Source organism: Cynocephalus volans, chromosome 7 (assembly GCF_027409185.1).
Source record: "Cynocephalus volans isolate mCynVol1 chromosome 7, mCynVol1.pri, whole genome shotgun sequence".
Lineage (NCBI taxonomy): Eukaryota > Metazoa > Chordata > Mammalia > Dermoptera > Cynocephalidae > Cynocephalus > Cynocephalus volans.
Window position 1 is genome coordinate 60,812,544 of NC_084466.1, and position 16,212 is coordinate 60,828,755.

General features: G+C 38.9%; 1 protein-coding gene across 1 annotated transcript in view; it reads right to left on the reverse strand.

Moving 5' to 3' along the window:
- Nucleotides 1–13,196: 13,196 nt before the first annotated feature.
- The window catches only part of EPSTI1 (epithelial stromal interaction 1), a 128,139-nt gene continuing 125,123 nt past the window's right edge, over nucleotides 13,197–16,212 (reverse strand). Inside the window, exon 12 of the mRNA XM_063101534.1 lies at nucleotides 13,197–13,247. Coding sequence (XP_062957604.1) covers nucleotides 13,230–13,247 — 18 coding nt within the window. The 3' untranslated portion in view covers nucleotides 13,197–13,229. The remainder of the gene's footprint in view (nucleotides 13,248–16,212) is intronic.

The following is a 16,212-nucleotide window of genomic DNA, read 5'->3' on the forward strand; positions in this document are numbered from 1 at the left end:
TTAAGAATTTCGACTATCCTCATATTAGTTTTCAATCTTACAATTTCTGCTAATAATGTAAGGGCCATAGCAAGCTCCCTGAATAATTTTCTCACATCTTCTATGTGACTTTGCAATTGAAAGACAGGATCTGGCAAAACTCAAGGCAAACTGACTGGCAGCCATGGGGAATGACCAAATACCTCATGGGGGTCATGGAGTGTCAGCATGCCACTAGAAAGATAATAAATTAATTTCATAATAACAAGATTATGTTCTCTAAGTACCATTTCCCACTAAAAGGGACAACTCTCCTTGAATAAATGACTTAATTTAGGTCTAGTGTAGAAAATGTCCTGGGTAAATCTAGGACATCTTATCATGTCAGAAAACAAGGGAACCATCACAAACTACTGGGATCTTGTCAAAAGAAGACCAAAGGAGCAAATCGAAGGAGTTTCCACTAGCCAAGGATGAGACCGTTTGAGTATCAAATTTCTGAATAATAACTTCAATAAACTAAAACACATCTTATATATGAAAAAAATGTATGAATTCAAAAATGTTATTGATCACCATTGGAGGTTGCTAAAACACCAACTCATTATTCAGAAAACTGACAAACAGTAAGAATCAAAAGCCTTTATTCTGCCTTCCTATACAAACTGCTCTTCAGGGTTACCAATGATTGAGAGGGGAGAGTTCTTCATGGAAGAATTCCAGCTAATAAATGCAGAAAGATTAATAGATTTAGACAGTCATCAGTTTTTAGATCTGAGTGAAATATTGGTTGTAGGTCATGCTTGTCAATGAATGCTAAAATCAGTAAGTTGAGGTTCATGGGGAAGTTTACATTGGAGAGATGAAACTGATCACACCAGAACCCCCTGGCCAATTTCGGCATCACTTAAAGTGGGCCACCGACATTGCATTCCTCTCGGTGTGATGGAGTAGGAAGTATACAGCACCAGCTATTAAGAATTCTAGCTAAAAGAACTAAACCTGAGTCTAGTCAGTTCTCTGCATCCAACTAAGCATGTAGAGGAAGCACTGGGTAGAAGAATGTGTTAAAGGACAACATGAGGATGCAGTAAGTCAAATCTAAAAGGTGGGAAATTCTACAAGGAAAATTACCTGGTTTCTTCAACAAATACAGGCATTAAAAGGGGAAGGGCAGGGAAAACTGTTGTACATTTCAAAGAGATTCTTATAAGATATATCATATCAAATAAATGCAATGTTTGGCATTTCAATCCTCATTCAAACGAACCAACTGCACAAAGACATTTTTGTGGAAATCAGGGAGATTTGAACATGAACTAAGTATTGATGATTTTAGAGAACTATTATACATTTGTTATAGTTAATAATGGAGTAACTGGTTATTTTTTAAAAATCCCTATCCATTAGTGATATGTATTGAAGTGTTTACTGGGTAAAAACAACATAAAGCCTGGGATTTTCTTTAAAATATTCCAGCAAAAAATAAATGAAAAATTTAAAAAGGTGGGTGTGATAGATGACATGAGATTCATGAAATGCCAAAAGTTATTGAAGCCACATGATAGGCAATGGGGATGTGTCAAATTATTTTCTCTGTCTTTGCATGTGTCTTAAAGTTTCCATTTTTAATTTTTTAAAAATAAAAGAATACATTAGAGCTCTGTGATAAAGTTTGAATGTGTTGTACCCCACAAAAGTCATGTGGAAATCTGATCCTCAACTTGTCAATGTTGGGAACTGTCTTGGTCATGGGGACAGATCCCTCATAAATGGATTAATGCTCTTCCTGGGGGATGGGGGTAAGGAGTGAGTTCTTGCTTGCTAGTTCCCATGAGAGCTGGTTGTTTAAAAGACCCTGACACCTCCCCTCTCTCACTATTTCTTGCTTCCTCTGGCCATGTGATCTGCTTGTACCTGTCAGCTGCCTGCCACTTTCTGCCATGAGTAGAAGCAGCCTGAGGACCACGTCAGATGCAGCTGTCCCAGAATCGTAAGCCAAATAAACCTCTGTTCTTTACAAATTACCCAGTCTCAGGTATTCTGTTATAGCAACACAAAATGGACTAATACACTCTGCCAGTTGATCTAGAGAGATAGCAATAATTTTTTAAATTTACTTTTATTTATTTACTTATTTTTAAAATTTATTTATTTTTTATTGGTTATGAATATTCATGAGGTACAAAGCTGATTGTCACCCCTTGTGCCCAAGATGTGAGGGGTCAGATTCATACTGGCAGCATACCCATTACCACAAATTGCATTTGTACCCCGTGTCTCTCATCCAATTACCCCCAACCTCTTTCTCCTTCCCCCTTTCCCCTCACTCCACTTTGTAGACCAAGGAATATTCTCTCCCTCAACAAGTCCAACGTACTACTGTGGTCTGCCTTTCCTTCCTTCTTTCTCTCTTAGCTCCCACATATAGACCCAAAAAACAATAGAAAAGATCAACAAAACTAACAGTTGGTTTTTTGAGAAGGTAAATAAAATAGACAAACCATTAGCTAGGTTAACAAAAAAAAAAAAAAAAAAAAAGAGAGAAGACCCAAATAACAAAAATCAGAAATGAAAAGAGAGACTTACAACTAATACCACAGAAATACAAAGAATCATTAGAGACTATTATAAACAACTGTATGGCAACAAATATGAAAATCTGGAAGATATGGATAAGTTTCTAGACACACACAAACTACCAATTCTGAACCAAGAAGAGACAGAAAACCTGAACAGACCAATAACGAGGAGATTGAAGCAGTGATTAGCAATCTTCCAACAAAGAAAAGTCCGGGTCCGGATGGCTTCACAGCTGAATTCTATCAAACTTTTCAAGAGGAGTTAATACCAATTCTCCTCAAACTTTTCCAAACAATTGAAAACAGAAGCTATGAGGCCAACGTAACTCTGATACCAAAACCAGATAAAGACACAACAAAAACAGAAAATTACAGGCCAATATCCTTGATGAACCTAGATGCAAAAATCCTCAACAAAATATTAGCAATGAGAATACAGCAACATATTAAAAAATTATACACTATGTTCCATAATTTTTTGAATGAAAAAAGTGAGATAAAGTATATACAATAATAATAATAATAATAATAATAATAATACCCATTTTTGTAAAACAATGACTGGGTTTTAAAAAATACTCGCATACATATATTTTTAGGAATACATATATACAGACACATACGAGGGTACTTCAAGATATTTATGGAAAAAATGGGAATTAAAAGATAATACGAATCTTTTCATGAATTTTTTGAAGACCCCTGGTATTTGTATGTTTACCTATAATTTTATGAGCAATGAGAATTATTTGGAAGGGCACATGTCACATGTGTAGAAAAGCGTAGATAACGGCAAATTTTAAAAAAAGATTTTACATTTTTAAAAGGTAATGTGACACAACTCAATATACAGATTTATATGAAGTGATGCAAATGCATAAAGAAGATTGTTTTTAATTTGAAAAAAAATAGTAAAATCTGCCCACATTTCTGAAACTTGATTGGTTTCCTAGCACCGAAGCCCTGGTAACTGCAGTTAAGTCTCTGCCAGTCTGCACGTAAATGAAGCGAGCGCAAACCAGGAGCTCTTGAGTGGCAGCGCGCGGTGAGCTGAAGTGAGGCCAAAAGAATTGGGTATGCCGGGGGGGAGGGGGGTCTTTGGGATGGGGGCAGACTGGAAATCAATACTTCAAAAGTGCACTGAAACACTCACCAATGTGGTGTGTTAGCATAAGCGGCAAGGAAACAAAATGAAACGGCATCTGAACATACCACAGAGAATGCGTATCTTTTTCAGAGCCCAAGTATCAGGCCCAAGGTTCAACAGCACCAGGAGCCAGGGGCACAGGAGAAGCACTGCACATACCAACGGCATGACCTTGGAAAAGAAACTTCATCTCTTGTCTGCAATTTCTAGACATGTAAAATGGAAATAAAAATAACACCTCACCTCACTTGTGATGATCAAATGAGATAATATACATCTACTTTGCAAAGAGGTAAACTAAAAAGTGCTATACATATGGAAGTGTCAGAAAAGGTTATGTTCCTCCCCTTGTACTTCCATGCATGTGCGAGCACATGTACACACACACACACTCACACACACACACACACACACACACACACACACACACACACACACACACCCCACCATTCACATATACATTGACATATAAAATTATATGCCATTCACATGTGGAAATGTTATATATGCATTATATATGACAGCAACACAACTCTCCTCCCCACTTATAGATGGAAAAACCAAAACTTAAAGACCTTAAAAAGCTAATGGGCACATAGTAATCCAGTTATGATGATGCTGGAATCTAACAGAGGTCTATGTTTTTAAAATAGTCTCTTTTGTGGCTGTTAAATATTATTTCTGTTCTGGAGAGGGGTCTGTAATCCTTGATCAAGAAAATTTATAAAGGCAGATGCTATGAACTAAATTGTGTTCATCAGATTCATATGTTGAAGCCCTTACCCCTAAGGTGATCGTATTTGGAGGTGGGGCCTTTGGGAGGTGATCAGGGTTAGATGAGGTCATGAGGGTGGGGCTGTCATGATGGGATTAGTGCCCTTATTAGAAGAGACACCAAAGAGCTCTTTCTCTCTCTCCCCACCGTGTGAGCACATGGCAAAAAGGTGGTCATCTGCAAGCCAGGAAGAGAGTCTTTCTCAGAAACTGAACCCTGCTGGTCTTTGATTTTGGACTTCCCAGCCAAGATCAAGATCCAGCAGAACCTTGAGAACTGTGAGAGAATAAATGTCTGTTGTTTATGCCACCCAGTCTACATTTCGTTATTGCAGCCTGAGCCAGCTAAGATACGAGGTCAGGAAGCTTTCCCTCACATTTTCACAATATCCTGAACTTCCTATATCATAACATTCACCAGCTTGTATTGTTAGTGTCACTTCCTATCTGTATGACCTAGGGCAAGTTACTTAAAATTTTGCTCTGCCTCTGTTTCCTTTTGTGTACAATGCAGATAATAATGGAATCTATCTCATAGGACCTTCCTACATCTTATGTAATAATTAGGTACAACTTATTATAATGATTAAGTGATTTAATACATTACCTTACCTAGAATAGTATCTGGTAAATACTCAACATTTAATAAGGATGAGAAGCTGTTGTTGCTGTTTTTTTTTTGTTTGTTTGTTTTTTGTTTTTTTTGTTATGTATCTGTTCGGCTAAATTATAAACTCCATAAGGGCCTGGAGACCTCGATTATCTTGCTCACAATTGTCACCCTGAGAAGAAACACAGTAACACATCAATAAATATTTGCTAAATGAATAAGTAGGTAAGGAGAAAGAAGAGAATGATTTAGTGAGAAGAAAAACATTTTCAGGAAGTACATACTTTACCTATAAATAGAAAGAAAAGCTGTTTTCTCAGAGATTTTAACCAGAAATTTATAAGTTGCAATATAATTGATTCAACACACAGACAAAAAAGACGAGGAGAGAATAGCATAGAATAATATTCTTTGAACAGCTGTCCTGTGCATAATAAAATATCCATGGAAGAATTGTCGGGGGTGTGCTCCATCCTAAAGCCCATTAGAGCTGCTTGAACAACCATCACACAGGTTTTGGTTTTTCATTTAATTTTAATAAAATATTTTACTGGAGGAAAGTTTGGGGTGTAATAGCAATGAAGTGTGTCTATTGCTTTAGGTGACATTTCATTTCATTTCCAGGCACCTGTGCAGATGAATATACTAATCCCAATGCCTGGGAATTTTGGTTGCTGGTTATCCAGAAATGAAATGTCATGTACAGAAACTTATTCTTTATTGTTTAATTTTCAACTAGCTGCTCAGCAAATCAGGATGCCAAAGATAACAGCTATTTCAGGATGGTGCACCACATGCATTATAGAAAATGCAACTCATTTGGAACTTTAGTCCTGTTCTTGATGAAAGATCAATGAAACTGTAAACTTTAAAACATTTCTCATTGTTTCTTGAACAACAGTGATTATGAACCTTTATTTTTGTTTTGAGAGATATCATAAAGCAAAGGCATTGATATATTGTATAGCTGCAGGCACACTGTCTGCATAAACAATTCATAACTCCAGGCAAACCATTTAGAGCCTGAATAAGTCTGGAAGACAATGAGAGCAGTAAGCAGGTTAGATTTAGATGTGACCAGGTGATCTGTAGCTCAAGGAAGTCGAAGCAGGCAGAGAGCCTGTTCGTTCTATTACCAGGACCACAGGTGACTATTTTTCAACCTTACCACATGTCTTAAAACAGCAGAGTATAATTCCCACCTTGGATTAAATCATCTGAAGAAATTTAGGAATGTGGCCCTCTTCCTCTGAAGTACATATAAGTTGCCTAATTCTATGAATTAGTCTCCCCAAAATAAGGAGGGGAAATTCTCTTCTGGTCCATTCTCAATAGTGTTCAAGGCTACTGACAAGATAAAGTTTCTCAGAGAGTTAGATCATAATTATGTTTATTGAAAAATACACATGTCATCTGTTTCAGAACCTGGCACACCCACCTTCATGGAAAAGGAGGAAAGAATCCACATGAAATCATTCTGTATGTTTGTTGGGGGGGTTGTCAAATCAGGTTAGAGAGAGCACGAAGGGAGCTTATTTATCCTCTCAACATCCACAGCAACCATCACTGGAGGTTCCATCCATCAAACCTCTGACTGACAAGAGCAAGAGTTAAGCTAATTAAATAAATTGTTGATAATGCTGCTTAATTTCTTCAGGACAACCCTTCCCCCGTTGTGCATGTATTCATTCAGTGACATTACCTTGTAACTCTGACTATGCCACATGGGTGATTGTCTCAAGAGACATATTTCCTTCTCTTTTCTAACAATACTTCCCTCTTCCCCAGGGGTTTACCATCTAGTTGTGTGGCTTTAGATATTATCTATATGTGGATGACACCCAAGCTCATGTGTATATCTTTTTCCCTGACTTCTGCTTGAATTCCAGATTTTTATATCCAACTTCCCACCTGATTTATCCATTAGGATGAAGAACAGAAATCTCAAACATAAGTGTTTTCAAAACAGAACTCTCAATTCCTATCTCACACCTATTTCTCTCGCAGCCATCTACTCACTGGCTCAAGCCCCAGATCTAGAATTTATCCTTGATTATTTCTTTCTTAACCTATCAGAAATCCCTGTCAGCCTGGCCTCCGAAATAAATGTTAAAAGATAAACAAACAAGTAAAAATATAAATGAACAATATTAATTAACAGTAATAAATGTGATGTAGACGGTGAAACAGGGTGATATGAGAGTGAAGAAGTGGGGTCCTCCTTCTGATAGGGTGGTCAGGGAAACCCCTTTTTAGGAAGGTGACAAACGTCATCTGGATGTCAGGGTGGAGATGGCTATGCAAAGATCTAGGGACCCGCTATCTCAGGCAAAAGGAACAGCTAGAATAATGACTTTAAGGTAAGAAAGAAGCCAGTTTGAATGAGGGGAAAGTAGCACGAGCTCTGGTTGAACAGAGAGATGGGGTCAACCCATACAGGACATTTTAAACCTAAATAAGGAGTTTGAAGTTTATTTATCTAAGTACAATAGCAAGTCAGTGGTAGGCTTTAACCTGGGGAGTGATGTGATCAGTTCATTTCCCAGAGATCACTCAAGATCCTTAGGCCACATGAACTAGATTGATACGCATCCTTCCATCAACATCACCACCACACACAGACACTAGTGATCCTATTGAAAAGACATAGGGATGCTGGGTAAAATTATAGAGCGATAATACAGAATAGAATTCTGCACTCAGGGGGAGAAGGAAAGAGGGAGAGAACAAGAAAGGGAGGAAAACCTTGAGAAACCAGAATGAAAAAAATAACACAAAACAAGACTGGTAATCCTGACAGCCGATGAGAGAAATTCTCAGAGGGAACGAATGGGTAGGGTATCAGCCCTGGATGCCAAGGTCAGGGAATTTACAGTGTGCATTAGGAAAAGCTGTGGCTCTGGGCCAGTACGAGGCAGGAAGCTGGAAAGAAGCATACTGTATAGAGGGAGGCCCCTGAAAGGACAGCCCTGTCTGGATAAAGAGAACTAGAAAAACTCCACCCACCAGCTCCTGGGAGGGAAAAGGAAGCTTGGAAATTACAGGCAATCTCAGCAAAAAACAAACAAGATCTATGAAATTGAAACCTCACACTAGATGTGCTTTCAGAAGCTACAATGTCCAAGCAGCATAATAAACTCAAACCAAGAGAACATTATAAAAACTACTCTAGTACCAGTGAACCCTGGATTTGGTTACTTTTACAACCAAAAGTAAATGAAAAACTGAGCCACAAAGGAGTGCACAATTTACACAGAAAAACACCACCAGTGTAGCACAAGCTTCCATTATAACATTACAAACCATGAGAAAACAGAACCACCTGACTGGGAGTCAGCAGATACGATGATCAGTAGATGTAACCCCACAGTGCTGGAGCAGTTGATAAAACAACCTGAGAGAGATTATAAAATAAGAATGGAAACTAAAAGGAAAGTGCTGGACACTATGAACAAAGGAGAGGCAAGCTGCAAACAAGTAACACATACAACTTTTAAATTTTAAATCATAGTCATTAAAATTTAAACACGCGATGACTAGGCTAAATAACAAATGAAAACCAGCTCAAGAGAAAATCTTTAAACCACAGGATAAATTTGAGGAAGTAACTGAAATTGCATCACAATCAAATACAAAGGAATATGAAATATGCAAAAGGGATTAAAAATCATGAAGGACAGGAGAAAAGGTTCAACATTTATCCAATAGGATAGCAAGAAATAGTGAATGGCGAAAAAAGCAATATTTGGGTCTGGCTAATTACAGTTCTCTATTCTCCTGGACATAAGCTTTGGCCCACGGGTAAACTTATGTCCAAAGAAGTCCAGATTGAATTCTCCCCCTGGGTGGATATGTGATGTTGGGAGACTTCAGGCCTTTTCGCTGGGTTGCTAAACCGTAACTGTGTAAAACACAAAGTCAGGAAAAGGGTCTTGTGCTTTGGGTGGTGGGGGTAGAGAGAGGAACACGTGTAGCATGGAATAAAAAACTTTTATAGCTCCTTAGTATTTTTTCACACACCCACTTTCTTTATTCCTTATGCAAGCTGTCTTCAGAAAGAAAGAAAAGAAAATTTTCTGTGCCCCCACTCAACCAGATACTTTCCTACGCAGTGGGCATAAGATGAGTAAGACCAGATCCAGGGAAAACCAGCACATCAGGGGCTGAGGGACAGGGATCCTGACCTCCTGCAGTCTAGTCCATGGCTCCTTTTGCTGTTATCTTCCTCCCTCACAATTCTGCAGGACTCTGTACCAGGCATGATAATGACTGAGAGCTGAGTAACGGTATTTTAACCTTCTCTCAACCCTGGTTGGAGTTCATAATGATAGGAAAATGCACCAGCCTCCCTCTGGTTGTTGGAGTCTCTGGCTGTGCTCTTTTGGCAGAAACATCCCATTTGGAATGGCTTGGGCTCCCTGGGCTCTTTGTAAGGATTCGTGGGGATGAATTTCTATGTTTTACAACTGTTGTGAAAAATCCTCTGCTCGCAGCTTAAGGGACAGTGAGGCCGTGTGCAGCAGAGTCGGGGCCAAATAATCATGCGCTGGGTGGTGGGAACCTGCAGCCAGACAGTCCTGGGTGGCAGTGGGGCCTACTGAGTGATCAGGATAGGGCAGCAGACACATGATTAGATGGGGAAGCGGGGATGATGAAGATGAAAGAAAACACCGCAAAGTCAAAAAGCACTTCCATACTACACTATTGACAAAATGGATTAAATGATCTACTTCAATCCTTTTGCATTTTAGTGAAATCAAGAAAATCAGCTCAAAAGATTCCTGGATCAGCTGGCTTACCTTCAAGGCTGTTAAATATAAGTTGTTCTTTCTCCCTGGAAATCATGCCTTGAACTCCACAATAGATAGGGTTTATATGATTTGCTTTTCCTGATTTGCTTAGGGAAGTCCCAGCTTATACCTACTGTGTCAGCGTCTTATCTCTTTTGGCACTGGTCCGGGATGTTTTTAAGCAAAGTGTTATTAATAGGTGCATTAAAGTCAGCCAGGATGGGCTCTGTAGATTTGCAGAGTGGATGCTGTGATGTGCTTCCTGGAGCCCACTTCGGGACTGAAGGTGACTCCCCAGTGGCTGGGAAGCTTCTGGCAGAAAGCCCCAGCTGTCAGCCCTCATCAGAATTGCTTCAAATGAAGAGCATCGTCGCAACCACGCCCACACCCTCGTTTCAGGGCACCCACTTCTTCTTCTTTTTTTTTTTTTAAATTTAATTTTATTTTTAACTTTTATTTTGTCGATATACATTGTGGTTGATTATTGTTGCCCCTTACCAAAACCTCCCTCCCTCCTCCCTCTCCTCCCTCCCTCCTCCCTCTCCTCCCTACCCCCCTAACAATGTCCTCTCTGTTTGCTTGTCGTATCATCTTCAAGGAATTGTGGTTGTTGTATCTTCTTCCCCTCCTCCCCCGGTTTTGTGTGTGTGTGTGTGTGTGTGTGTGTGTGTGTGTGAATTTATATATTAATTTTTAGCTCCCACCAATAAGTGAGAACATGTGGTATTTCTCTTTCTGAGGGCACCCACTTCTAACAACTGGCTTATGTGGAAGTATCAAGGTCTGGCCCCCCCAGCTTCAGAGCTCGCCTTGGGGTTGACCTTGGTTGAGGCTGCTTCTCTCCCCCTCCCAGAGGTGGTAATCCTATGAGCACTCACTCACGAACCTCCTGTGTGCTGATCTCCACCTCCGAGTCTGCCTCCTGAGCCAGCCACAGCCAGTGACCATCGCCACTGTGCTCGCACTTATCTACGTGAGCTTGTCTACTAGCACATGAGACACATGCAGTGAGAACTCAGCTCTCACTGTAGACCAGCTTAGATTAGAGGATGCCCAGAGATAACCTATCCCACTTGTCCCAGTCTTACCTAGATATGACATGTGGGAGACAATGACAATGAGGTGATGTGCAGATGCCTCTTCAAAGAAGGACTTGCTGCCTAATTGTGGCAACACAGTGAGCCTGTTTGTGGCCCCACAGTGAGGCTGTCAGCTTCTTCAGGGTCTGCCTCAGCTGCAGAGAGTGGCCTCACAAAGGGCATGCTCCTTCCAGGACAGTCCACCAGGGGTGACTGGGTGAGTTGGGGTGTGAAGAACCAGCCACTTCGGCACCACATGGGACACTCTGATGGGCCACGCTTGCTCTAGAGCTCCCTGGAGGGTTAGCCATACTTTGTCAAGCCTGCATCATGGTTGGACATCTTCTGCCCAATCTTGCATCTTTCCTCTTCCACAGGTGTAGGTCTCCAATAAGCAGCTTCCTCAAACTTCCTCACATCATCTGCGTCTGGATAATTCAACCCAAAAGACAATGCAACCAACACTTCCCTTTTCAGGACAGCCTGCGGGGTGCTAATTTAACAAAAGAAGTATGCTAGGATACTAGCAGCTGGGAGCTCTTTATCTGGGATAATAGTGAGGGAAGATTTGGTGCTGCTGCCCCTGCTAGCCCCATGGTTTACCAGCCAATTGCACAGTGACCTGGCCTCAATTTGAGAGACACCTGAAGTCAGCAGTCTAGGTGTATGTGAAATGTTTATGAGAAATAGAGGCCGAGCAGTCCTACCACACAGCAGATGAAAAGGAGTCTCAATGCTCTTGCTTCAGTGGTTTTAACATTAATGGTAGGTGTATAAATCTACAACTATTAGACTACGTTATTATTTGGTAACACTTTTTAAATTTGCAATAAATATTTTGGCATTAATGAGCTCAAAAAATAAAAGGAAATGTTTAATGAAAAATCAAATATTCTGCTCATAAGAAAGTTGATGATAAACCTATAAATTCCAAAATGCTCATCAACATTTACGATGTATCATGGGGGCCACATCATACCAATGACCACCTGAAAGCCAGAAGATACAGATTTGCTGAAGTATCAGTGTGTGAACACAATGACTTACACATACTGTGCAAGTGTACTTGCTGTAAAGTGTGGTTTTTCATTTGGATCAAATAACTGCTTCTCTAACTTAATTTTATTCTATGTCTCTTGTGCAACAATGAAAAGAGAAGTGGATGGGATTCAGGACACACTATCCCAAAAGACATTGGCATATTGAATACTTTAAGCTGAAGAAATTTGAGAAAAATGGCAGAAGGAGGAAAAGGTCAGCCCTTTTATGACCTCCCTGAAGCAGGTTATAAAACCTAGAAAGGATTTTCTTATTTCCTCCTGAAGCAGGTCATAAAGACCTGACTCATGTGAAAGGTGCCCACCCTCTATGTGGAAGAAAGCAGACTTCTTATCTCTGAAGACAAAGGGCCACGGAGGAGACTCTGAACAGACAGGCCATGCTGAGTTTCCCCGGTTTATTACTATTAGGTCCTTTCTTTTCCATATATTTCCCCATGCCTCTCCACTCTTCATCAAAACTAGCATAAAAATACACAGGTTTAACCATTTTTTCAAGTCTTTACTTCCTTATGAAGGCCCCCATGTCATGTAAAACTTGTATTAAATAAATATGTATGCTTTTCTCTTGTTCATCTGTGTTTTGTTACAGGGGCTCAGCCATGAGCTTAGGAGGAAGAGAGGAAACGTCTCCTCCCCTACAAAATGATAGATGTTAATGTGCTGGAGCCATTGGCAGAAAAACGTTTCAAACAATTCAGTGATGCCCCTTTTATATAAATGTAATCAGATGCTCCAAATTGGAAAACAGTTATTTTCAATAACGACTATTTTTTTTTTTCCATTCCATTTGTGGTATCAAAAGTAAAGCATGTGGCGGCTGGCCAGTTAGCTCGGTTGGTTAGACCACAGCCCTATAACACCAAGGTCAAGGGTTCGGATCCCTGCACTGGCCAGCCATTAAAAATAAATAATTAAATAAAGCTTTTGGAACTTTATTTTGTTGAAAGTAAAAACATCTGACATTACTAGTGTGAGATGTCATTATAATTTCAGCTAAATGAATCAGTGCTGCTGTAAATTCAGTTTTTAAGAAGTTCAAACTAAAGTAAAGTTATCTTTGCATTACACACACAATTGATGGAGAACAGCATCATTGTAAAACCATGTTTTTTTCTGAAGAAACCCATGGAGCAGAAATGTCCTCGGAATTCGGCATGGCACGGCGTAATTCATGCTTGTACTCATTCAAGGTGTGATGGTCTCCCAATCAAAATAGTAGCAGTTGCTGTAAGAATGTATACATATTTTAACATATATACAGTTAGGATAACCAAGCTATACATTTTTTGTGAAAATCTGATTTCAAACACAAGGCAGTAATACGTGTTTTCTATTTTCGCTGTCTAAGATTTTAGAAATACTTGAGCCTTTGAAGAAATATTATAAATCAATTTCAGTGTCCTAACAACAGTGCCGAATTCTTTTTGTAAATAAGCCCTCTAAATTTGGGCCATATTTGTACAAATCAGAAATCTTTTATCAATGTGTTCAGTGAGAGGAGGTTGAAAAAACTTTAGATTTCCAGATGTTTAGACAATTGGAATTATTAGTAATAAGGCTTAAAAACATCAAGACACTAAAATATATCCCCACAAAAGCAAAAAAGGAACTGAACAAATTAAATGTTGACACCTCAAATGACATACAGATTTAATTTTGAAATTCTGTCATTGCACTTTGGGATATCTCAATTTGTAGACAGAATTTTTTTTTTTATGAAGCTCCTATTTTTAATTACATGAAATTAGGGTGAAATTGAGAACTAAAGTTTGCAAAATATAAACTAGGCAAAAGAATAATAAGTAGAGACAACTAATTTGACAAACTTTGCCTTGTAAAATACTTTTTAAAGAAAGGTACCCTGAGCGCAGGCAAAAAGACAGTCCCCTTGAAAATACATTAGAATTGAGAATATCATTCATTTAACAGAATTGTTCTGATCCTATTAAGTATGCTAGAGAGAGTATATTCTCAAACATGATATGGTCTACAGAGAAGATCAATTAAGGCTTACTTCAAATTTATTAGGCATAAAATGAAACTTTAAAGAAAGTTTCAGGCAATTTTATTTAAAAGTTTAACAAAGCAAGACCATTTGGGGGGGAAAACACAGTCTTTAGAAAAAAAAAGTGACATGGTATCTGAGACAAATTTGTTTGTAAAACACTAATTAAAGGGGATAAATATTTTGATTATATTGATTTTTTTAACTTTTTTTCAATATAAAAAGTTTTAAAGGCTTACTTTGATGTACACAGATATATGTTATTCTTTTTAGAAAAAATCCTACTTTTGAAATAGCATTTGAATATAAATATTTTATGGGTCCATCAATATAATAAAAACTAATTTGTCAGTTAATATTTCAAAAACTATACAGTGATCATTAGTACCTTCTTTCATTATCAAAAGAGTCTTATGTAGGGGCCAAGGAAAACCTTTCCCTTCAACCCCCTAAAGGTTCTCTGAAAAAAATCAATAAAGAGATTAATATGAAGAAAAAGCATAACGAATTTTATTATTTTAACATGCTGGGAAGGGGAAATGCACAGGGGAATCACAAAAGAGTAATTTTCCAATTTTCCAGTGGTGTACCAAGCTTATACCCTCCTCTTCATAGGGAAAAGGGACAGAGGGTGTAGGAGTAAATAATTTTTAGGGGTATTCAGTGGGCCTGGGGAACATACAGTGGCCTGGGACAAAGTTCATTTGGCCCACAGACCAGACAATGACTGGTAAATGACTCTCTTCAAAATACTGAATGGGATCAAAATAGAAGACAGTGGTCATTAGTACCTTCTTTCACTTTTGTCTGTGACAAAAGTTAGTCCAGGTGGGTTGACAGACTCCTGTCTTCCTGCCCTGATATGAGCTAAGTTAATGAAAACTCAAGCAAAGGACCAGAGGCAATTGTCTTCTTTGGCAGGTCTGAATAGCATCATCCTGTGCTTTGGAGAGTGACAGAGGAGGGGAGGGAGTGGTAAGAGAGACTTTGAGGCTGTTTCTTTATTTCAGAATGTCAAAACACGACTTTTTGGAGTAACAACTTTCTGCAACCCCACACCTGGTTTGAAATTTAAATTCTATGGCACTCTAATTATAGGGTCATCAGATTCCCTGCGCTTAGAAAATGAATGTTCTCTGATTCTCCTTTCTAGGGTCTTATAGGATCAAAGGCTTTAAAGTTTTCAAGTTTCAGTATACAGTAGGTATCTATGAGGATTTCTTTGGCAGCCTATTATAATGCAAATTTCTGGTCCCTGGTAACAAGATTTATGAAGTAAGTCCAGATGAGGCTCAAGAGTCTGTATTTTTATCAAGAGATTCCTCCTCTCCCCAAGACATTCCTTTGAGAAACGTACCTGGTCAATTCTTGAATAGACTTCTAAAAGCCTTTCTTGGTATAGAGTTGAAATCCATATCACCCAATAGTTTTTATAGTCACAGAGAAAAAAATGGAGTTCTCTTCCCCATGACAGACGTTTAAAAATGGGGAGACAACTGTCATCCATTTCCAGAGTTCTCTTCACCCAACTAATTCACTTGCTTCAGCTCTTCCAAACACAGCAAACACACCCAAACATAAACTCACACGAAACTCATACGAGATCGTCAAGAGTCAGTATTCCAACAGATAAGGATTACAGTGATAGGCTCAGGAGGAACGTGTATGGAAAAGGTCAAAGGTTTTAGCTGATGGTAAACTCAGTATAGTATAAGTCAACAGTATTACTCAGTCATTTCATAAAGAGTATAAAGAGGAACAGGAGAGAAGAAAGAAGTAGAATAGAAGACAACGAAGGACAAGAAAAAAGAAGAATTCCTGCCTCTGGCTGTCGAGGGTATCAATTGATATGATGCCGATTATTCAGACTTCCCTGATGAGCATGGCTGCCATTTACACTCCTTTGACCAAATATTTTCCTCTTCCTGGAATACCAGCTCCACTCCTCCCCTAAAGCAACCAGCTATTTTCACAACCATTCATCTTTTGAGATTCAGCTCAAACATCAAGTCCTCAACTGCCCCAGGAGAATTCACTCCTCTCTCTTTTGAACACCCACTGTCCCCATACAGCCCACATTTCATCATACGCAGATGTTTTGCACATGAGTTACTACACCTATTACATTCTAATATGCTTTATAATTTATACTTAGATATTATTCTTATTGTTAGGTGTCCATTTC